At 43.2% G+C, this 25712-nt stretch overlaps 1 protein-coding gene across 5 annotated transcripts in view; it reads left to right on the forward strand.

The window, feature by feature from the left end:
- Positions 1-1292: 1292 nt before the first annotated feature.
- The window catches only part of pde1a (phosphodiesterase 1A, calmodulin-dependent), a 58537-nt gene continuing 34117 nt past the window's right edge, over positions 1293-25712 (forward strand). For 2 of the 5 annotated variants that reach the window (XM_039818996.1, XM_039818998.1), the window contains exons 1-2: positions 1293-1512; positions 5035-5158. In XM_039818996.1, the coding sequence (XP_039674930.1) occupies positions 1350-1512; positions 5035-5158 (287 nt within the window). In that variant the 5' untranslated portion in view covers positions 1293-1349. Of the gene's footprint in view, positions 1513-1645; positions 1666-5034; positions 5159-14073; positions 14435-25712 lie in introns of those variants that run through there. The other 3 variants (XM_039818997.1, XM_039818999.1, XM_039819001.1) reach the window with 2 other exon arrangements.

A 25712-nucleotide genomic window follows, 5' to 3' on the forward strand; every position in this document is an offset into this window, starting at 1 on the left:
CTAACGTAGCATACATGAGTGTGTGCGTTCTGTAGAGAAGAGAGAGGCTCGGGGATGGGATGCTTTGGGCTCTTGAATCATGCTAGGTTATACGCTGTTTACAGTCAGTAATTCATTATTTTGTTATGAAATGATAAATTAGCAATTGGTTAACGTAAGAACTTAGCATAAAAAAACAACGACTGAAGAAGAGAGAAAGAGCTCAAAGAAGCAGCTCAAAGATCTGCAACTTCGCAGAGCTGGATTAAAACTGCCAGCAGGCCAGCTGTGAGAGAATAATTTGATCATGTCAAACAACCATCCTGCATTATTGATTTAATGTGAAGTAGGCCTATTATATAGCTGGAGTAGGCTAATAACTCATTCAAACAAATGTTTCATTAATAATAAACACAGTTAATTGTGTCTGTGCCGTGTATAGCATTGTGAATTAGATATCATTTTATGTATATCAAGAGCTCCGGTTCACAGAGCATTTGAGAACCTGGGCATCGAGTAAAATACTTTTACTAGCTGTAGTCATGTTGTAATTGATCTATCTATCTATCTATCTATCTATCTATCTATCTATCTATCTATCTATCTATCTATCTATCTATCTATCTATCTATCTATCTATCTATCTATCTATCTATCTATCTATCTATCTATCTATCTATCTATCTATCTATCTATCTATCTATCTATCTATCTATCTATCTATCTATCTATCTATCTATCTTATTTCTGGTGCCAAATTCTTAACATTAGTTATCTCAACCAGAATGTGCAGCCACGGTCTAAAGGTCAACACTGGCAGCACTACTGTCACTAGTGTTAAGTATTTTTTAGCAGTGAAAAGTACAGTATGCTTTGTTCAGATTCTAATAATTCAATTCAAGATGAGGCCTAGCACAAGGCTCCAGACCAGAGCGGGAGGAAGAGCATGCTACATGATTGTGGTTAGTGTTCCTATAAAAAGGGCCATGTCAGTAAAAAGCGCGATGAAGACAAAAAGACAGATGCTGCGGACAATAGTATTCTTAATTTAAAGGCACATGATAGAACGTATTCAGAAATCTAATGTTTCTTTTGGACACATCTCTATCTGTGAAGGCTGAACAAGCCTTTTTTTCCTTCCAGATTAGAGCAATAGCCCCTCCAAATGTCTGTACACACACACACACACACACACACACACACACACACACACACACACACACACACACACACACACACACACACAGACCCTTGAGCTTAAAAGGGCAAGAGACCTCTGAACACTCGTGAGTCTGCAGAGCGAGACACTCAGATAGACGGAGCTGCGCGGAGCAGCATGTGGACGGACGCAGGAGGAAGATGTCTCTCCGATGTGTGAAACCCCCACAGAGACACGGAGCGTCCTCCTCCTCCTCCTCCTCCTCCTCCTCCGGCTCCTGCTGACGATGGGCTCCTCCTGCTCCGCTCTGGACAGGAAGATAGCGGCAGCGACGGTGGCGCCACGTGAGGAGCCTCCGGTTCAGACGGTGACAGGTCAGACACTCTCTACCTCTCTAGGTCTCAGTTCTCTGAAGTTCTCTCTCAATTATAAAAGCTTACTGGTCTGGTTCTACCTTAAAAAATGTCCTTCGTGCTCCTTATCGTTCTAATGTTTGGGCATTTATCCGTGGGATAGTTTTGACATAGGTGAGCAGTGTGTATACTGTGCTTAAAAATAGAGTCAAGTTTCTTAAAAGTACCTTTTTTTGGTTGTGTAACCTGTGCATAAATGGAAATATAAAATGATTGAAAGAATGAAAGGAAGTAAGAAAAAGACGTTTTTTCCCGCAGGACTTTTGTTTCCTATTTTTCGATAAATAATGTAATTTTAAGATCATTTTTAACTAGTTTTTTATTTTTTTTTAACTTTTTTTGAGGAATAAACATGCAAGAGACTTTTCAATGCCGATTCATTTTTATTTTCCTGAAACGTGTCCGGAGCGGAGCTTTACGACATAGTTAATGAAACTAAAATGAATAAAAAAATAGTGTGCGTTTTATAGCTTCTGTCAGATGAACGTCTAAAAATAAATCTCTCAGTTCTGCGCATGTTGTTCTACTTGTTGCCTCAAAAGCCTTTCGACAAACAAAAGGCCTGAATATATTACTGAAACATACACACACACACACACACACACTTATACACACTCCAGCCGCTCACGTGGACTCCAGTGTTGCTGTTGCTGATGAAGAACCAATTAACAATCAATTAGCCAGCTGACCAATCACACGGTCCGCTGTTGCCATGAGGCTTCGTTTACAACTGTAAGAGCTGCTCTATTGGACAACTGACAGACACACACACACACACACACACACACACACACACACACCCCACCTCCCCACGGACTGTTACACACACACATGCACACACGCACACACACATGCACCCGGACTGTAACACACACACACTCGCACACACACAGACTGTAAAATACACAAACGCACATTAACTCAACTTTATTTATATAGCACCTTTCATGCAAGCATGCAGCCCAAAGTCCTTCACAGAACAACACACACACACACACACACACACACACACACACACACACACACACACACACACACACACACACACACACACACACACACACACACACACACACACACACACACACACACACACAATGAGGATGAGAAAACCTCAACTCTCGTTTGCACACCGTTGTCGTTCAACCTGGAAACCGTAGCTAAACTGTGTGCACCCCCTTCTGAAATTGAACGTGCCACTGATGTGTATCCTTAGGTCTGCCAATGCAAGACTAGATGAACCCATGAACGCAGCTTTAATATCAACATTTCTTTCTGTTTCCCTCTCTTCAGAAAGGCGTATAAAGAGGCGAATAAATAAGAGAACCCAGAAGCAGCCATGGGCCTTTCTCCCACAAAGCCTTTATGTTCTGCGTTTCCTTAAGTTTTTCTCTCTCTCTCTGTTTTTATGATCTCCTCTTACAGTACCTGTGTCATCCTAACGACCATATATGGACAGGAAGTAATAAAATGCACTAAAACCGAGACGACGTATAAATGCTGAAATTGAAACCATCTGCAGTAAAAATAGAACGGGACATAATTCTAATGTCACATTAAAGTAAAGAGTCGCCCGTTTTCAGACGGTTCCAGACGCTGCTGCTGCTGCTGCTGCTGTGGATCCTTTTTTTTTTTATTTCAGTCTTTTTTCAGCTTCGTCTATTTTTAGCTCTGACGTCTCGTGCAGTTAGCGAGGGTCAGTTTATGGTGGAAAATTCCTCTGATGAGCAGGTGGAGTAAAGAGAGAAAACTATTAAATCATCCTCAATGCTGTCCACTGGAGTGATGTAACTAACTACTGCTAACTACTGCGCCAAGTACAAATTAAAGATACTTGTACTTTAGTCTTTTCCTTTCCCGCCAACAGGCTTAGAATTACGCTAAGGAACCGCTAAAAACACCACGACCTCGCCGTCCTCTCCACCACAACTCACTGTTGTCGTCTACGGCCGCTGAACAGGCTACAAGTTGTTAACGTTAGCAGTTAGCCGGGTTAGCATGGACCAGTCGGGATCACTTTACTGGCTGTGTCTCAATCTCTCCTTCCTGCTCAGCAAATCCTCCATCATAACAGCAATGCTCCAAGGTCCAAACGCACCTGGCTTTTAAAGGGAACGGGAGATGATCTCTGATTGGTTGATTGCATGTTACGCCCAAAACACACCTATGAATTAATGAAGACACCAAGTACAACCCTTGTTTTCTCTCATCATTCATTTATTCATTCATAAACCTTCATTCATTTACCGTCATACATATTTTTTCCGACATAAGGTCCCGTGGTGGTCCACGGGAAGGGGAGGGACTTCGCCTCTCTATTGTGTGCTCCTTTTCCAACCTGGGGCAGCCCCGGCGAAACGCAACACATTATTTATTTTACTGAAACGAGGATGAGTTGTAAGTTGAGTTTGTAACACCAGGGGGCACGTCCAAAACTCAACAGGGCGTGCACGAGCTTTGCTACGGTGTTGAGCGCCATGTGTAGTAGGAATCTGACAACAACAAAAATGCCCCTGGAGGGTTTTTGCAGGCATTTCCAACTCTTGCTGGTGCAAATTCTGGGGATCGGCCATCCTGTTGAGTTTAGCACTTTTATTTATGAATGCATTTAAAAACACCTAGAAAAAAACTGACTGTGCCGACTGAAAGGTTAAAAAAAAAAAAACCAAGCTGGCTAGATCTAAAACATGACTCGCACACAGCTAAGGTTTGAAAACCGTGTGGCTTCCCTTGATCCTAATTCCCTCGCCGCGCCCACCTGTGATTCCCTCTTTCTAACCTCTGTGATTGCAATAATTAGCACACATACACACAGGTGCGCAGGGGACGTAGTGATCAACAACACACACACACACACACACACACACACACACACACACACACACACACACACACACACACACACACACACACACACACACACACACACACACACACACACACACGCGCAGCACAAGTCTAAATTGGCTATACAACAACTCGGAACGGTGTGAAACAGTGCAACGGGGAATATGTTTTCTCTCGTTTGGTGGGCGTGCCTCTCGTTTATTGGCTGTGTCACAGGTGCAGAGCTGTTTCTTCCTAAAGGCGGACTATGTGGATGCATAGGGCCCCAGCAGCCACTAGGGGGCCCCCAAGCTGCAAGTTCAGCCCGTTCAGACTCAAAATATTTAGGCAGAAATAAAGCCACCTGTCTTTATTTGTAGCCACTAGCAAGTAGCCTTCTTTGTTCTAAACATATAAAAAAAAAATCAACCTGTTTTGAGGAAAATCCTGCCTGACATAGAGGAGCGTCATTGTTAAAGGTGCAATATGTAATACTGACAGCTAGTGTTACTGCAGTACAAATTCAAAATACTGGAGAGTCGTCTCCCCAGACTCAAAGTTCACGGAGGTTGCCAGGCTGAGACCGCAGCATCCACAACAATGTAGCTAGTGCTAGTACTATTCAAAACAAAGTTTTCCTTCCTCTTCCTCCATCAGGAGACTCTCTACAGCCAATGACGGCAGTGCGTCGGCTGCAGCATCCTATCAGGACCAGGTGCAGCATCAGGAAGTGTGTCCGTGAACCCAACAATGACTGCGCTGTGAAAAACCCCAAGACATGGTAAAAAACTTTATTTTTTTTTATATTTCAATGCTTTATTGCCACATGCGCAGAGAACAAGTTGCCAAAGTTGTATAAAGAAACTCTACAGAAGAGGAATTTTAAAGGAGTACTCCGGGCAATTCTTACGTTAATCTTGATCGCTATACGTATGTGAGTACTGTCGATAGCAAAAAAAAATGAGCCGAATCGGTGCTAGCAACATGGAGCTGCTGCAGCTAATGCCGAGAACTAATTTTGCTAAAACAGCAATTATGGGGGCATAAGATAAATAGTGCCTTTGTGCCTCTTAAGGTGTAGACACATATAGCCGATGGGGGACCGTTGACAGAAAACCCCGTGGATATGATCAGTCGCGTCCTCGAGGTCCAAAAAACTGCCACAGAACAGACCAAAAAGACGAGAGGAGACGAGACGTAATACGTCTCCATAACAGCAGGCGGCGCTACTCTGTAATGTTGCCCAAGAAATGAAAACCGACAGCTGATTGGCGATTTGTTTTCTCCGGAAATCAAAGCCAGACTGTTATGGCCTTTCAGAATAGACTATATTGACTAAATTCATTTCTGAAACATTTTGCAGAACTGGTGTGCAGTTGCTGAATCTGTCTTATTTAGTCAACAAAGTGGTTTAAAAGATTTTCTCAGATTTTGAGAGATTAGTAGTATCCCGCTGCATTTCGGGTGAGTCGACTGCTGCGCCGACTGACACGAGGTGCCCAAATGCGCCGACACCCAAGGCACGCACACTACGTTTGAGTACTGCCTCGCCAGCTGTCCCACGCGATAATCAGCCTGTGTTCAGCGCTTAAACCTGACATGTGTTTGGTTTTTGTTGCCTAATACTGTATCTGAAGTCTCTTTTATATAGACCTTAGTGGTCCCCTAATACTGTATCTGAAGTCTCTTTTATGGTGCTTTTCCATTACATGGTACCTACTCTACTCGCCTCGACGCGCTGTGCGTCCGTTTTCCATTGCAGATTTTAGTACCGCCTCAGCGTGGCTGGTCGTCATAGCGACTGCCGTGGGCGTGGCTTAGTAGCGTGCTTTCCCCCGACTCATTTCCTGGTTCTCAGTCTCCGTAAACAACATGATATCAAAGAGATAATTAATGTTTCCTTCCAATCTCCCACCGTGGTACAGAAAGAACAGGGGAGACACTTTGTTTCTCTCACATACAGTGCCTTCGCGAAAGTATTCGGCCCCTTGAACTTTTCGACCTTTTGCCACATTTCAGGCCTCAAACATAAAGATATAAAACTGTAATTTTTTGTGAAGAATCAACAACAAGTGGGGACACAATCATGAAGTGGAACGAAATTTTTGGATATTTCAAACCTTTTAAACAAATAAAAAACTGAAATATTGGGCGTGCAAAATTATTCAGCCCCCTTAAGTTAATACTTTGTAGCGCCACCTTTTGCGCGATTACAGCTGTAAGTCGCTTGGGGGTATGTCTCTATCAGTTTTGCACATCGAGACTGACATTTTTGCCCATTCCTCCTTGCAAAACAGCTCGAGCTCAGTGAGGTTGGATGGAGAGCGTTTGTGAACAGCAGTTTTCAGTTCTTTCCACAGATTCTCGATTGGATTCAGGTCTGGACTTTGACTTGGCCATTCTAACACCTGGATATGTTTATTTGTGAACCATTCCATTGTAGATTTTGCTTTATGTTTTGGATCATTGTCTTGTTGGAAGACAAATCTCCATTCCAGTCTCAGGTCTTTTGCAGACTCCATCAGGTTTTCTTCCAGAATGGTCCTGTATTTGGCTCCATCCATCTTCCCATCAATTTTAACCATCTTCCCTGTCCCTGCTGAAGAAAAGCAGGCCCAAACCATGATGCTGCCACCACCATGTTTGACAGTGGGGATGGTGTGTTCAGGGTGATGAGCTGTGTTGCTTTTACGCCAAACATAACGTTTTGCATTGTTGCCAAAAAGTTCGATTTTGGTTTCATCTGACCACAGCACCTTCTTCCACATGTTTGGTGTGTCTCCCAGGTGGCTTTTGGCAAACTTTAAACGACACATTTTATGGATATCTTTAAGAAATGGCTTTCTTCTTGCCACTCTTCCATAAAGGCCAGATTTGTGCAGTATACGACTGATTGTTGTCCTATGGACAGAGTCTCCCACCTCAGCTGTAGGATCTGCAGTTCATCCAGAGTGATCATGGGCCTCTTGGCTGCATCTCTGATCAGTCTTCTCATTGTATGAGCTGAAAGTTTAGAGGGACGGGCCGGGTCTTCGTAGATTTGTAGTGGTCTGATACTCCTTCCATTTCAATATTATCGCTTGCACAGTGCTCCTTGGGATGTTTAAAGCTTGGGAAATCTTTTTGTATCCAAATCCGGCTTTAAACTTCTCCCCAACAGTATCTCGGACCTGCCTGGTGTGTTCCTTGTTCTTCATGATGCTCTCTGCGCTTTACACGGACCTCTGAGACTATCACAGAGCAGGTGCATTTATACGGGAGACTTGATTACACACAGCTGGATTCTATTTATCATCATAAGTCATTTAGGTCAACATTGGATCATTCAGAGATCCTCACTGAACTTCTGGAGAGAGAGTTTGCTGCACTGAAAGTAAAGGGGCTGAATAATTTTGCACGCCCACTTTTTCAGTTTTTATTTGTTAAAAAAGTTTGAAATAGCCAATGAATTTCGTTCCACTTCATAATTGGGACCCACTTGTTGTTGATTCTTCACAAAAATTACAGTTTTATATCTTTATGTTTGAGGCCTGAAATGTGGCAAAAGGTCGAAACGTTCAAGGGGCCGAATACTTTCGCAAGGCACTGTATATATGACTCTAGAGTCGCTACTCACTTTGTTTCTCTCACATATATATGACTCTAGAGTCGCTACTCGCTTAGTTTCTCTCACATATATATGACTCTAAAGTCGCTACTCACTTAGTTTCTCTCACATATATATGACTCTAAAGTCGCTACTCGCTTAGTTTCTCTCACATATATATGACTCTAGAGTCGCTACTCACTGCGGAGATAATCGCCGTCACTCTCTCACTTCTCCCTCGCTCACCAGCTCCCCACACACACACATCACCCATGCACACACCAGCGCACAAGTATAACCATCAGGCCACTTGTATGCTACGGAGAAAGCTCTGCGTGGAGCCTCCGGCAGCAAAAAAACACCGCTGGCTAAACTATTTAAAAATGACGTCTCTCGCTAGCAACGCAGTTATCAGTGACGATTCTTTCCGACCAGTCAACAGCCTGCAGGTTTTCACGTCACCTTTTCGGCTCGCCTCAGCTCGCTTGGAACCTCGACTGAGGTGGTACTAAAAAAAGTACCTGTTAGCAGGTACCAGGTACTTTTTTTTCGTAATGGAAAACCAAAAAAGGCGAGTAGAGTCGAGGCGAGTCGAGCAGGTACCATGTAATGGAAAAGCGCCATTAGGCAGTATCGGAACATCTCTAGAAATGACCTGTAGAAGAGTTTAAAGCTGGGGAGAGCAGGGTCTGGCTTTCAAAATAAAGCTCCAACAGATCCTCTTTCACCAGAAGTTAAAGTGACTACAAAACAAAGTTTAAAGAATGTTTTATTTAACACCACTCCACTGTTCAGTGGATCTTGATGAGCATCTTTTGGTGTGTTTTCCAGCTCCAGCAGCATCTGTTACTGGTTAAAAATAAAAAAAATAAAAAGCCAAGGATATCCTGGAGGTGAACAAACACAAGCTGGCGAAGTGTCTCACTGGAAGGCAGCGTGAGCAGCAGCACAGCTCAAACTGGCTTTAATGTTAGTGTGTTTCACTCCCCTCGCTTCCCGAGGCAGTAAAAACTTATGACGCAGCAACTGTAGGAAAAGACGGTTGTATTTTGTAACCGATTGCATGCTGAAGATGTGTGCTGTAGGGAACCTGTTTGTTAGTTTGAATTTTTAACTCTTTTAAGGAGCCCCTATTATACTTCTTCTCAGCATCACAGTGTTTTCTACATATATCAACATAACTGATGATTATTTATCAAAAATATTACTGTGTGCATATTTTGTGAAAGCACCAATTGTCAACACTACAATATCGCCGCAATATCAAGGTATTTGGTCAAAAATATCGGGATATTTGATTTTCTCCATATCACCCAGCAACTATGTGGGTAAAGGCAAATAATGAAACATCTAGAACAGTCTGGTGTGTTTGGAAAATTACATCACTCTACTGTAATGCAGTAAAAGACAGGAAAAGACAACACTTGTGTCATATCAGGATATAACGATATCCAACAATTAATAAGATATCTAGCCTCATATATCAATATCGATATAATATCGATATATTGCCCAGCCCTAGTGTTTTCCCTCGGTTTGTGGAAGACTTATGGTGCGTGTGTTGTGTGTGTTGTGGTGTTTTCACAATCTTCGGTGAGAAATAGGCATCGTAAAGTAATTCCTCACATTGTAATCAACCAAAATGACATATGCTTGTGTACTACTACAGGTTATGTTTATTAAATGAAGCCCAAAATATGTCGCCGACTAGAAATCGCTAGTATCAGCTAGCGTTAGCTAACGTCAACGTTAGGTAGCCGCTAGCTAACGCTAGGTAACGCTAGCTAGAAGGGTTTGTCGTGACTTTGCCTGGAACGCTACCAAGTCGTGAGTCGTTACTTGAAGTCGCAACTTATGGGTTTAAGGTGTCCTTCCCCAAGATGTGTTACATTTTTCAATTTAAAAAAATGCAATTTCCCCTCTTTTTGGTCATTTTTTGTTTCCTTTGGGGTAGTTTTGCGTCTCTTTTTCACATCATTTTGGACCGTTGTTATCACCATATCTGAAGTACGTAGGAGGGCGGAGCCAGGCTACGTTAGCCTAATTAAACTGCATAAAATGCAGATTTTTGACAGAGCTTTCTGGCGGACGAACAAAGTGTGACACGTGCGCACATACCGGGAAAAGACTTACGAATACAGGCCAGAGGATGTACTGTTATGACAGTGGCCGCGGATCAAAAAATCCTGTGAGAAAAGTTTGAGCAAGGTTGATAAGATTTTAGTTGAGACTTCTGCAGGAAAAGTGTCGTCTTTTTGTTTATCCCTATCACGCCATATCTATTCCCATTAGCACTCTCCTTCCTGTACGTATGCTCATCAGTCCAAACAACTTTATATAACAAGACCAGAGTCCATGGGTTATCAGCAAGAGAAATAAAGATACCATTCTAGGACATGAGATATAGGGTCCTATAGGTAGTGGGCAGGGTCAGACTGATATGACATGACATGACATGAGGGGGGAGTGGTTGTGTGCTGGTGTACCCTGGACAGTCACAGGGTGCGTGAGTTGATTGTGGTTCTGGAGAAGGTTGCGTCCACCTGGAGAGCACATGTCACGATAGCCGAAGAACACAACGGGAAGACGAAGGACCCCACACCACAAACTTTTGGAAAACACACCCTTTTAAAAAATCTAAACTACTACGACAAAAGGAGGAGAAGGGCTGGCCCAGCAAGGATGCCGAAGGAACAGGGCCAATTAAGCACCGGAGCGGCAGCCGAGGCAGTCGTCGTCTCCCGAACGCGAACTACGCGGAGCCTGAGGTGAGTCAGTAAAGGCGCTTACACACATCGACCAGACGGCCGACCGTCGGCAGTAAAGCCAGTTGGACCGATCAGTCTCCCCGAGTTGGTCCAAAAAGTGCTTCAGAACACACCGAAGAGACGAGACCTAATACGTCTCCATAGCAGCAGGCGGCACTAATCTGTATTGTCGCCCAAAAATGAAAACCGGCAGCTGATTGGATGAACGCGTCACATGGGTTTGTTTTCTCCGGAAATTCAAAGCCAGACTGTCATGGCGGCTTGTTCAGAATACGATCTCATATTGTAGTAAGATAGTTCACCGAAACGTGTTTCTGAAAACTTTTTAAGCGAGAAATAGGCCGTGCAGTTGCTGAATCTGTCTTCATTTCAGATCAACAAAGGTCAGTTTAAAAGATTTTCGTCAGATTTGGAGAGACTCTAGTCACGCTCATCCCGCTCCCAGTTTCCGGGTGAATCCAGTCAGTACTCGAGTCACCGACCTCGCCAGACTGTCCAACGGCCGATTATCGGGTTAGTGTGTCAGCGCCTTAACACGCAGACCCCTCCAGAAGTAGGAAAAGCGTTGCACGCCAACAGGCTGGTTAGTCTTTAACAGTTAAACGCAACACGTAGGGAAAAGGAAGCAGAGGGATTTGTTTTGGTTTCCGGCTGGGCTACCCTGTAGTAGCGGAGGTCTTTGTGTTTTAACGAGCCCGGTTAGTTTAGCGCATTCGTAACAGTACCCTTATTTTACCGATCTATGCGCACGCCGTGAAGCGCCTGGCGCAGGTGCGTTTAGGGCGTGTCCAAATCCACTTTTGCTAGTTTGATGGCGGAAACAAGTGTCCGTGTGCCGGGCGCCTGGTTCTAAAGGGTTGTCTTCATTAATCAGAGGTGTGTTTTGGGCGTAACATGCAATAAACCAATCAGAGATCATCTCCCATTCCCTTTAAAAGTCAGGCCCGTTTGGACCTTGGAGCATTGCTGTTATGATGGAGGATTTGCACCGTAATATTTTTATATGTAATCTTCAGCATGTGTGTGTGTGTGTGCTGCTGTGCGTCCCTGTGTGTGTAACAAGCATAGTGTGCGCGCTGTGCACGAGCCTAGGAGCATCTTACTAATGCTCTGTTCAAATAACAATGAAATGCTGCGTTACTGACTTTAGACCAGGTTTTTGTTGATCGCGATCACTTCCCGCTGCCTCAACATAGCAATACGCCCAGAATGCACCTGAACACACCTCCCTGTAAGACCAGCACGCCCATGGGCCACAGATGGGCGCAGGTGCATTTGCTATTTAAACGACGCGGGCGCTGGACGGGAAATTGACAACAGCGTCGGTCTTAAACTAGCAAAGACACTTGCGTCGGGCTTTGCACTGCGCCGGGTGCAAGATAGGGCCCCTCAGATTGTAATGACTACATTACCCATCCTATAGCTGATTAAAGACCCCTCTGCTTCGTGTCGGGGTCCTGCATCACCCTGGCCGGGTTGCATTCGCTATAATGACCGCCTACGTTTCCCATCCTTACTTAACGAGTTCAAGAATGAATGCGAATGCATTTCCTGTATTTCGCCTGGTAAAAAGCCTGTGAGACTAGTTAGCTTTTTTTTACTTTTACTTTTATTTCCTTTTATTTTCTTGTTTTTCCAACATGGTGCTTAACGTGTGTGTGTGTGTGTTTGTTTGTGTGTGTGTGTGTGTGTGTGTGTGTGTGTGTGTGTGTGTGTGTGTGTGTGTGTTTGTTTGTTTGTTTGTTTGTGTGTGTGAGGGTAACGACGGCTGCGGCCTGTAGAGGACGCACGCCAGAAGCACTGAAAAGACTGAGTGTCTGCTCGTGCCTCTTGACTGGAGAGCTTTGTGACTCCTCAGGATCATTACATAATCACACACACACACACACACACACACACACACACACACACACACACACACACACACACACACACACACACACACACACACACACACACACACACATTCTCTCACTCTCGGACGCAGCGGGTGAGAGAGGGGAAGGACAGATTGAGACGCCTGTTTGCTGTTGTTGCCTCTGAATGGAGCGTAAAGTTACGTGCGTTTTGAATTTGAGGGAGGGGGTGAGGAGGAGGAGGAGGAGGAGGAGGAGAAAGGGGAGGAGGGACGTGTGTCGGCTGCAGGATTCCATCACTCTTAGCAACCGTTGTTGAGTTACCAGGGAAACGCTCTGCAATGCTCTCTGCTTCTCCTTTGTTTCTCTCTCTCTCTTCCTCTCCTCTCTCTCTCTTCCTCTCCTCTCTCTCTCCTCCATCTCTCCCTCCCTCTCTCTCTCTCCTCCCTCTCTCCTCCCTCTCTCCCTCCCTCTCTCTCTCTCCTCTCTCTCTCCCTCCTCTCTCTCCATCCTGTCTTCCCGGCGATGCTCTGGGACGGTTGAGCCGGATCATTTTGCAGCTGATCGCTGATTGTTTACGTCTGGGTGTTTGAGAGCGCCAGGCTGCTCCTGCTGCTCTTCAACTCTTTTAAAAAAAACAACATCAAAAGAAACCCCACCACACTTTGTCTGCTCTCCTTTATCTCCTCGGCTTCTCTAACGCATCAGAGATCATCGTTTTGGGTTGGCCGGGCCCGAAACGGGTGACATCACAGGAAGTTGGATGTTCCGTCAAAGCCAAGCGCTCTCGGCTGCGATCGGCGCCGTCGATGTTTTCACAACGCCGTCACAACTCTGAGAGACGTCCGGACGCTCCACGGAGACCGAACTCTGCTCCGTCAAGCACTTACAGCAACTCTCAAGGAAAGAAAAGAAAAGAAAACCAACAACAAGTTCACCTCCTTCTCCTCTTTTCACCACGCAGAGATGAACCAGGAGGCGCAGGAGACGCAGCTGCCCGGGGAAGGGCTGGAGGAGCAGGAAGAGGAGAAACAGGAAGGAGAGCAGGAAGGGGAGAAAGAGGAAGGAGAGGAGCAGGAAGGGGAGAAAGAGGAGGGAGAGCAGGATAAGGAAGAGGAGAAACAAGGAGAGCAGGAAAAGGAAGAGGAGAAACAAGAAGGAGAGCAGAAAGAGGAAGAGGAGAAACAAGGAGAGCAGGAAGAGGAAGAGGAAGAGGAGAAACAAGAAGGAGAGCAGGAAAAGGAAGAGGAGAAACAAGAAGGAGAGCAGGAAGAGGAGAAACAAGAAAGAGAGCAGGAAGAGGAGAAACAAGAAGGAGAAGAGGAAGAGGAGAAACAAGAAGGAGAGCAGGAAGAGGAGAAACAAGAAGGAGAGCAGGGAAAGGAAGAGGAGAAACAAGAAGGAGAGCAGGGAAAGGAAGAGGAGAAACAAGAAGGAGAGCAGGAAGAGGAAGAGGAGAAACAGGAGGGAGAGCAGGAAGGGGAGAAACAGGAGAGAGAGGAGCAGGAAAAGGAAGAGGAGAAAGAGGGAGGAGAGCAGGAAGAGGAGAAAGAGGGAGAGGAGAAACAGGAGATGCTGAGGGAAGAGGGAGAGGAGAAGGTGCAGCTACTGGCGGGAGAGCAGGAAGAGAAGATGCCCCATCAGGACGTGGAACAGGAGGAGGAGGAGGAGGAGGAGGAGGAGCAACCTGAGGAAGAGGAGCAGACTGAGGAGCAGCAGCAGAGTGTGCAGGTGCAGCGCAGGGAACAGATGGAGGAGCTGCAGCGCACGGAGACGGAGGAGGCCAGGACGCAGGACTTTGAGGAGCAGAACCACAACAACCAGGTCCTGATCCGACTGAGAGGGATGTGAGTAGAACTCGGGACGCCACCGTCAGCTGGCGGATGATGTCATGTTTGTAATGATGATGTCATGTTTGAGATGTGTGTATGATGATCAGAGTCAGAATGTGTTTAATGCCAGATTTTTTTTTTTTTAAAAACTATTTTTAGTTATTTAAAAAAAAAAAAAAAAACAAAAAAAAAAAAAAAAAAAAAAAAAAAAAAAAAAAAAAAAAAAAAAAAAAATATAAAACGCGGCTAACGTTACGGCCAAACGGAAAAAAGGGAGGCTGATGATGAGGATGATGATGATGATGATGATGATGATGATGATGATGATGATGATTGGTGATCACGCTGTGAGAACCGATCTCTGGTAAGTTTTGGGAATTCAGCCTGACCGCCTCGGAGACGGCATCAGCGTGGTTGCTGCGGTTGCTGTGGTGATGATGTTGGCACGGAGCGAGGATGGAGGGATGACGGATGACAGAAAATGAGCGGAGGACTGTGGGCGTGCGACATCACTGAACATAAGAGAGAGTGACTGTGTGTGTGTGTGTGTGTGTGTGTGTTTGATTCTGTCTGTCAGCAGCCAACAACATCCCCACATGTGTCTCAATCTTTTGAGGCTAAAGAGCAGAAGCAGATGTAAGACTGCTGCTCCTTTTTTATTTATATATATATTTTTTTTATTGTTCTCTGCGGTTGCCACGGCAACGGCAGAGCGTTGCGATGCAGCAAAAACTCTCTGCAAAGAGATCGACAGATCGGAAAAAAAAAAAAAAAAAAAAAAAAAAAAAAAAAAAAAAAAAAAAAAAAAAAGAGAGAGAGAGAGAGAGAGAGAGAGAGAGAGAGAGAGAGAGAGAGAGAGAGAGAGAGAGAGAGAGAGAGAGGAGAAAAAAAAAAAAAAAAAAAAAAAAAAAAAAAAAAAAAAAAAAAAAAGAGAGAGAGAGAGAGAGGACCGGTGTCTCTACAACCTCATTACATCATCAGCACACACTGAGAACATGCATGTCTTTTAAAGGCGTCTAATGACAGCAGGACATTTAAATTCATGTAGCAACAGCTTCATATCTGATCATGGAAATAAAAGGAGTAGTTCGGCAGTAGGGCTGTTAGAACGAATACCGAAATTTGAATATAGTTTGAATAGTAAAGAAATCAATACTATGCCCGAATGCTGAAATTACTATTCGAATGTGACTTTTTTTTTTTTATAAATATGTTGGATAACGTTAGCTAATGTCCCTCTTCTCGCCTTGGTCTACCCGCATGTGTCACTCATGTCACGTCTTATGGACAATAACTTAGTGGGAGTGGGAAACACGAGGCATTGTGAGGTCTAAGATAACGTTACATACCGAGTAACGTTAGTACAACGTGACGGAGCTAACGTTACATACCGAGTAACGTAAGTACAATATTACGGAGCTAACGTTACGTACCGAGTAACGTTAGTACAATATTACGGAGCTAACGTTACGTACCGAGTAACGTTAGTACAATATTACGGAGCTAACGGTATGCAACGGACAAAGTACGTTAAACTATAATGAGGAAACGTTATGCACGCGTTAGTACAATATTACGTGTTACGCGATTGCGTACCGAGTAACGTTAGTACAACATTGCGGAGCTAACGTTACGTACCGAGTAACGTTAGTACAATATTACGGAGCTAACGTTACGTACCGAGTAACGTTAGTACAACATGACGGAGCTAACGTTACGTACCGAGTAACGTTAGTACAACATGACGGAGCTAACGTTACGTACCGAGTAACGTTAGTACAACATGACGGAGCTAACGTTACGTACCGAGTAACGTTAGTACAACATATGGCGAATAACGTTACTCACCGATAACGTTAGTACAACGTGACGGAGCTAACGTTACGTACCGAGTAAAGGTTAGTACAACATACGGAGCTAACGTTACGTACCGAATAACGTTAGTACAATATGACGAACTAACGTTACGTGCCCGGTAACGTTAGTACAACATTAACGAATAGCGTTACGTACCGGATCGTAACGTTAGTACAATATTACGGAGCTAACGTTACGTACCGAGTAACGTTAGTACAACATGACGAAGCTAATGTTACGTACCGAGTAACGTTAGTACAACATGACGGAGCTAACGTTACGTACAACATGACGGAGCTAACGTTACGTACCGAGTAACGTTAGTACAACGTGACGGAGCTAACGTTACGTACCGAGTAACGTTAGCACATGGGAGGAGTGACAGGCTGCGGCTGGAAATCGTAAGGACGGGAAATAGTATTTACATGACTTTAAAATCGACACCCACCGAGCCAAAGTGCTTATGTTAACATTAGTTAGCTCGTTCTTGTTTTATAACTGCGTCGCGAGGTATAGTAACGTTAGCGCAGCTAGGAGCTTCATGGAGAAAGGTAATGTTAGCTGCCCTACAGCTGTCAGAGTTAGCTTCGACTTATATATTACCTTCTAATAGCTGTATTCTCAGTAACGTGACAATCTGCAAGAAACAGGTTGCTTATAAATCACTAAAATAGTAGTCACAGCACCGTTTGGCTTACTTATTATTGCAGTTAGCATTCTTTGTTACTTACCTAGTTTATGACATATCGTTTTGGCTGTGCTTTCTAACATGATATTCTGCTAACCGAGCACCGTTAGCCTTTACAACAGAGCCGCTTCACTACACTTGTTAGATAGTGTGTTGTTACAGAGTTCTCTGTTGATTTGTGTTTGTCGCTGTGTGCTCGTGTTGTGTATGTGAATAAAGTTGCGTGCACGTCCCCTCAAGGCCAGGCTGATGTTAGAAGTCCCTCTAGTGGACAGAATGTGTAACAACAACCACATGCTTATAGTATATAGTGGCATTGACAACGCATAAGCCTGAGTAGTGTAGTACATATTATTTAACAGGCTGTGATTGAACATTAAATATTTGAATATTAAAAAAAAATATCAAATGGAATTCGATTGGTATTATAGAGGAAGATTGACAGCTCTATTCGTCAGTTTGGCAATCACAACGATCTTTGGTGGCGCTAAGCTCCTGAAGCAGCGACGGTGCCTCTGCAAAATAGTCTCAGGAAGGAACTTGTTTTGGTGGAACATTTGCACCCCGCAAAAGAAAACGCCACATACAATATTACATGAAGTTAACTGTTGACACAATACAGTAATGTGAGCTATTTAAATCAGCTGATACATGGTTAAACCTCATTGGCTCTTGGCTCTTACCAGTGTATGTCCTGTGTACTTGGTCCACAGCAGTCCCACCAATCGGTCCCAAAACGTCCCAGTTAGAGAGGAAACGCCCTAAACATATTCTTTGTAAATCTTTACAATCATTCCCAGAAAGAACCAAGCAGGCCTGCCTTGTTAAACCATCCAAATTTTCTTCAAAACTTGACATATCTGCTTGTATCTTGCTAGCTAATTTTTTAAAAAGACGATTGTGATTGGTTTAAAGAAATGCCAATAAACCAGAGTACGTTTTTCTCTCTTCCGGGCATGCTGTGTGTGTCTCTAGCCAGACCCTCCTCCGCAGCGCTGTGGAGGAAGGCCTGGCAATGCGAGGCTACTTTGTTTGTAACACTGGGCCTTTTTTGGGCTCTGGCAGAGTTTTGGAAAATGTGAAGCCCTCGACCACATCGAGGGCCCTCGTCAGCTGAACCGTGACTCATCGGTCCGCAGGCTGACACTCTTCACATCACAAGCATTGGATGTTTCTCTTATTAAGATCCTGAACATCAGATGAATGAAAACAAACAGCACAGTGCACGCTGTATCCTTTCATATATCATTCTTGTAACTCAATCAAAAAACTTACATTTCTACATTTACAAGTCATAATGTGTCATTCCTCACATTATTGCCGTGTCATTCATCATGTCATGGTGGAACAAAAGTCACCAGCAGTGTTGATTTAATGAAGGCTTCTCGCATCAGCGGCTACAGTGAAATGAAATGTGCATGTTATCATTTCCATAAAATACACACACACACAAATTATGCCCCTAGGCGATTCTTGTCAGACCCAACTTACTATACACGCCTCTAGTTTTTAGTTGGCAACAGAGCGAAAGATTTACCAGCAGAAGTTGGTGTTTAATTTGCCAAATCCCAAAATAAACAAGTGGCAAGGGATTGTGTTATCTGCCAGCGGGGATTCAATGAGTTAGAAACAATGAAGGTGTAAAAATAGGAATGCAGAATTTAATACAGAAGCTGGTATACTAAGCTGACATAACTTAACTCTCAGGTTACAGGGAACTCCGTCATTGGGAGAACCGCTCGGCCTGTGGTTTTGTTAAGTCCAGTTCAGACCAAAGATTCGCGATGAGACGAGTTGAAACTTGCAACTTCTTGCAACGAGCCGGTCTGCAGCGTTCACACCAATGAGACGAGACGGTGTATCATCTCCATAGCAATGACTCTTTGTATTTCCGTTCTAACTTCCGACTTCCAGGCTTTTTGTAGCTGGATATATCATTTGTTTCATCTAAATATGAATTTAGATAACGTTAGTGATATTGAGATGCTTGTTAGTGATGAAACAGCGAAAAATGTGTTTTATTTCTCTGCTATTTTGCTTTGTTCTAACGCCGCTCGGCGCTCCCTCTCTTCAATCTCGCACAACCATATAACGTTACCGTGCTTTCAGGTGGTCGTTGAGGCTCCGTCTAAAACTGCCATTTCAACCAGCTGTTTGTAACATAAAAATAAAAAGGATTATGGATAATTTTATTTCTACAGTTTATAGCTGACTTTACCAGCTGACGTCTCTATCGTTGTAAAACCAGCCTCTGGAGACTCCACCAGCTGACTTCTCTATTGGCTGTAGAAACACGTGACGTCTCAATCGTTGTAAAACCAGCCTCTGGAGACTTGACCAGCTGACTTCTCTATTGGCTGTTGTAACAGGAGACGTCTCTTACGTTGTAAAATCAGCCTCTGGAGTCTCCACCCGCTGACTTCTCTATTGGCTGTTGTAACAGGAGACGTCTCTTACGGTCTAAAACCAGCCTCTGGAGACTCGACCAGCTGACTTCTCTATTGGCTGTAGAAACAGGAGACGTCTCTTACGTTGTAAAACCAGCCTATGGAGTCTCCACCAGCTGACTTCTCTATTGGCTGTTGTAACAGGAGATGTCTCTTACGGTCTAAAACCAGCCTCTGGAGACTCCACCAGCTGACTTCTCTATTGGCTGTTGTAACAGGAGACGTCTCTTACGTTGTAAAACCAGCCTCTGGAGACTCGACCAGCTGACTTCTCTATTGGCTGTTGTAACAGGAGACGTCTCTTACGTTGTAAAACCAGCCTCTGGAGACTCGACCAGCTGAGTCGCAGCGACACCATCAGCTGGTTTGAGTCGAGCTGAGACGGGCCGATTCAGACCGCTGTAACTTTTCCCTACGACGTTCTAAAACGGTTTTGTCTCGTCACGAATCTCTGGTCTGAACTGGTCTTTATTTTTTTTAGGGCCTTTTTACTCCTATAGTTCCTTGGCTTTTTCCGTATCAGTTGATGGGTTTGTAAACTTGGAGTTGACCCAAACGAACCGCACCGCACGACCAAACCAACTCTACTGACGTTCAACCGGTTTAAATGAGTCAGGTATGAAAGCACCTTTAGAGGAGCTATGAAAATTAGGTTTTACTAATTGTGTAAATCTTCCTTCCATTAAACATAAAAAATACAAAGAAAACGCCATGTAAAATCTAATCTACAAAACTGTGTTTTAATTATGGAAAATTACGTTATTTATTTTTTTAAGTTATTTTCCAAAAACATTTTGGCGCCCCAGCTGCCGGAATATTAAAACAATTTTTTTTACATTTTTTTTTTTTGCTACAGTGTGATGGATAACAATAAAGAGCCGTGGATGCAGATGAACAGACTAAAGACGTCCGTGCTGTTTGGAGGGAAAACAAATAAGAGTACACATTTGTTTTGTTCCTCTCTAGTTGCTGTGGTAACAGCAGAGCATTTCAATGCAACAAATTAAAGCTGTAGAGAAAGAGAAACATATTTCTTTTTTTGTGTGTGTTTTACATGTAATCTGCTTTTTTTCTGAATATCCTTTTTCTTATTTTATCTTTTTATGTGTTTTTTTGTTTTTTAATCAGTATGCTTTGGTGAGAACGTGACGAAGCAATGATGGAACGACAGAGGAGGGAAAATAAAAGTGAAAGCGAGAACATGTGCGCCTGAGAGTTCATCAGACTGTTATGTGAAGCGTAAAATAGAAGAGAAACACTTCAGTGACTACAAAAGATAACTGAATCAAAACCAGAGCTAGTTTTTTTTCAACATCCAGTCACCTGAAATTAGTAAAATGAACGAGACTGGATAACAAAGAGAGCCACAAACAGTAATACGTTTACGTGCACGTCCCAAAAAAGACGATTTCCCAACTAAGCTGTTTACACAGCTAATGAAAGTGAATATTGCAAAGTTTTCCAGCGGTTGCGGACATGTTGGAGTGTGTCAGCACTCCAACATGTGCTGACACAAAGGTCAGCTCATCTCCAAATAGCTGTTGATTATGGAGGAAATATTTATTCATAATTCAAATTGAAAGCCCAAAGAGAATAACATTTTTTCCATTTAACATTGCCTTTTCAGGCATTACCAACATTACCTGCTCATAAGGTGCCTCTGCACCCCTTTCATTTCAGACCCTCCCACCAGCCTTTGGGCCACGCCTCCTCATTTACATTGACATGTGTCAAGTCCAAACGAAAAGGCAATGTTAAATGGAAATTCAAAGCCAAATATTAAATCCAAATGAAAATCCAATGTTAAATTGAAATTCAAAAGCCAAATATTAAATGAAAATTAAAAGCCAATGTTAAATTGAAATTCAAAAGCCAAATATTAAATTAAAATTAAAAGCCAATGTTAAATTGAAATTCAAAAGCCAAATATTAAATGAAAATTAAAAGCCAATGTTAAATTGAAATTCAAAAGCCAAATATTAAATTCAAAAGCCAAAGCCAAATGAAAAAAAAAAAAAAAAAAATATTTTAATTTGATCTCGCTTTTTTTCTCTTTGGACTTTCAATTTCTCTTGGGACTTTCAATTTGAATTATGAATAAATATTTCCTCCATAGTTGATATCCAAGTCTTTGTTAATGTTAAAAAGTAGCAGTGTTTCTCCTTATTTTCTTTCGGCCGAGCATCTCTACCGCAGTCCTGTTGGCTGTTTGGTTTGTATAGAGCAACCATAGCAACACGCAGAGCTGACCGTAAACTGTAAACAGGCAAGAGGCCGTAAACTCACAAACTGCAGTACAAACCCTGACTTTGACGCAGATTGTGAATGTGCTGCATTCTTTGGACACGTATGCAGCACATTCAGAATCTGCGTCTCAGTCAGGGTTTTATTCATACATGTCCAAAGAATGCTTCTAAAACCTGAATAATACCGACATATCATGTCTTAATTAGACAATGCTGAATGCTAAAACGGAGAAAGCCATTCGGAATAGCCAAACTGTATATATAAAGCTGTTTACATGACCTGCATGAAATTCTGAATACTGTCGTATTCAGAATAATAGTGGACTACTAGTGTGCTTGTAAACGTACTCACTGTGGTCCTGTATCTAAACCAGTGTGTCCCAGTAGGGCTGTATTCAACCAAAGAAAATCTTGGGCGACTGAAATTCTACCGACTCTTCGACCAATGATCGGTTGATGGGGGAAAAAACATCTGCAGGTTATCTAACTAAATCGTCCACAGAGTGCTGTTTGGAGTTTGTTTCTGGTAGCAGAGAGTTGAAGAATGTTCAACTTTGGGTAAAAACTAAGGTTGGGTACCGAAACCCGGTTCCACTATGTTCCTACGCAACCGGTAGGAATCGGAGAATGCAAATTTTGGTTCCTCATTTCGGTTCCACTTAATGTGTCAACTGAAATATTTTCCCTCTGTCGCTCCGAAACAGATGTAAAAATATCCCCCTTTCTCTGTAGTCTACCGTTAGCTAGCTACCGGAACTGTAGGCTACTTTTAAAATGCCATATTTTTCCTTCGGGCTCACCAAAACGGACGTAAACGCATTTTAACCATTCACTGCACGTGATCGCTTAGCAACTCAACATATATTTTGTTGTTTTTTGTTAATAGTGTAACTGTTATTTATTGTTAAATTATTGTAGTTATGCGTTAGGTGACTTAGGTTTACTTATTATATATTTAAGCACTTTAAAACGTTAATATATTGTTACATTTAAATAATTGTCAATAAAAAAAAAAGCCTCTATAAAAGAGCCTTTCTTTGATGTCTTTTTCAATTTTTCAAGAATCGGTTTAGGAGTCAGATTCATTTTTAGAAGTACCGGTTCGGCATCAGAATCGAAAAAATCCAAACGATACCCAACCCTAGTAAAAAACTGGGGCACGTTCAATCTCCAAACGGGTGGACCATTTTTCTGGGTTGAACGATGTGTGAACGGTGTGAAGGGCGGGATGTTTTCTCTCGTTTGGTGGCTGTGTCAGAGATGTTACCCAATCAGCAGCGACCTTTATGTAAACTTGTGGTAATGATAAAGCAGTAAGTTTGCGCACACAGCAGGGTGTTCAACGCACCCCCGCTTCAGTTTAAATAAGCGCTTTGCTACGTTTTGTCGGGGCTTAACGTGCTACTGCCCGTGCTTGTCACTGTCACTTTTTACCCAGCTGTCCAATCACAGTGGAGGAGGGGGCGGGACGGGACAAATACCACAAAAAAACAACCGTCACATCCAACCTGTTCTCAAAATACTGACGCTTGGTCAGTGGCTCTCAGTGTTGGATACCGTTGCAAAAATCACCCTTCACCCTTCACCGTATGTGTGTGTGTGTCTGTGTGTGTGTGTGTGTGTGTGTCTGTGTGTGTGTGTGTGTGTGTGTGTGTGTGTGTGTGTGTGTGTGTGTGTGTGTGTGCGCGCCGCAGTTGATTTATTATCGGTCTGCTGCATTTTAACGGCTGCTCTGCTGTTTATTCAGGCCGGGGCGCCTGGTCTCTCGATGTAGGCGGTGTAGATGGAGTTAACCAGTGAAAATATGCAACTCGCACCCTGCCTGCGTTGGTGCAGCAACACTCATGCAGAGAAGTAACGCATCTAAGAATACTTTTCATTGCTCAGGACTAATCAAGCTCAAGGACCAAGGGAAGAGAACGTGCGAGGCGAAAGTACAAAACATATCAGCTGAGGAGGAAAGTAGAGGAACGCAAAAAACATCTCCCACTGAAGGCATCGGCCTGGACAAGTCATGACAGATTGATGAGTCATTCCCCAGAAAATATCTCTGTCCTCACCTGTCACTGTCGGAGCTGCGGCGTGCTTTTGTTTTTGTGTGTTTTTTTTAACAAAGACACATTGCAGATCGGTGCTGCTCACACCCCCGTACCCTGCTTTGTAATTCAGTGCCGTTCCGCCCACGCAGGGCAGTGTACAATTACCCCTCGACCGTGAAATATCAGGTTCACGCTGTCACATTTCAGAGCTGAGCCGTGTCACAGCTGTAATTAGCCTTTAGGGTCAGACTCCAGGGCCGTGATTGGCTCATTTCATCCCAAATGGAGCGCTCAGATCCTAGCTATTGACATATTTACACACCAGAGGGGCTTTTTCATTAACTCAATTCATGTATTGGATTCACCAGCGAGCCGTGGCCATGGTGGATGTGTTAACTCTGGTGGTTTGTTGACATTGGCTTTACTTCCTCATTGTTTTGGGCTCTGCTGTACGGAGACTGTTGTCATGAAGCATTTCAGCCAGGAAACGGGTCTTCATGTCCCGGCAGTACTGTTTTAACCCAAACAAAGAATGATTTTTCAAATCTTAACTAGTCGTTTTGGTGCCTTAACTTAACTGTCAGACAACCGTTAAGGGTAACACTTTACTTGAAGGTAACTATGACATGACACTGTCATAACTATGACATGACACTGTCATGAACAAGTCATAAACGTTATAAACAAGTCATAAACGTTTATGACTTCTGTCATTAAGTGTCATTCGGGTTTTGTCATGACAAGTTGACATTGTTTGGGTTGTCTTGATTATGACAACTTGACATTAATCAAAGTGATATTACCAGAAGTGTCCTTATTAAGACAACTTGACATTAACCAGGATGACATTACCAGAGGATGTCTTTGTCATGACAACTTGACATATCATCATCCTGTTTACTGTCAAGTTGTCTTAATAAGGACACTCCAAAGAAATGTAATGTCAACTTGTCATGACAAAGACATCCTCTGGTGATGTCATCCTGGTTAATGTCAAGTTGTCATTACAAAGACATCCCAAACAAATGTAACGTCAACTTGTCATGACCAAGACGACTTCTGCTAATGTCACTTTGATTAATGTCAAGTTGTCATAATCAAGACAACCCAAACAATGTCAACTTGTCATGACAAAAACCGAATGACCCTTAGTGACAGAAGTCATAAACATTTATGACACGTTCATAACAGTGTCATGTCATAGTTATGACAGTGTCATGTCACGATTATGTCGATACCTTCAAGTAAAGTGTAACCCAGTTAAGTTTAGTCACCAAAACCCCTAACCCTAATCCGCATGACAGTCACTTTTTTGTCGGCTAAACTTAACGGCCGCCGAAACGGCCGTCACCTCACGGTGCCCTGTACCCGGCTCACAGTCACCTTTTCTTGGCTATACTTAACCGTTCAGACCCTGTAAAAGCCATTAATTGCTCAAGGCATAGTGTCAGGTGTTCTACAGATTTTGACCAGTACAGCCACAAACGCACACACACATACACGTTACAGTCACTGTTTGTTTAGGAGAAACTAGAAAGATGTAATGGAAATAAATGGAACTACTGGTTTTAACTGCAGATACGACTTGGACTTTAATTTATCAAAGAAAGTAAAAAGTTACTTATTCAACCCGTGGTACAGCATCTCAGGGGCTTAAAGCTCGGGCTTAGACCGCTAAACTTAACGCTTACTTTTTGTCGGCTCAACTCAGCTCAACGGCTGCTGAATCGACCGTCACTTCACGGTGCTCTGTGCCCGGCTCACAATCACTTTTTCTTGGCTAAATTTAACAGTACACACCGCTAAACTTAACTGTCATGTGACCAGCTGGCAGTTGCCCTAATTTCTTAAGATATCATAAGAATTGTTGTGCACACGTTTTCGTACGATATAATACAAACCCGTTAATGAGAATGCATTGCTGTACGTGCAAAAATAACAACTGCAACCAACCTTTTCCTTCAGTATTCTTCAAAGTATTAAAGTGCGTCACTCTGTCACAAACTGGGCTGCACG

This window comes from Perca fluviatilis, chromosome 12 (assembly GCF_010015445.1).
Source record: "Perca fluviatilis chromosome 12, GENO_Pfluv_1.0, whole genome shotgun sequence".
Taxonomy (NCBI): Eukaryota; Metazoa; Chordata; class Actinopteri; order Perciformes; family Percidae; genus Perca; species Perca fluviatilis.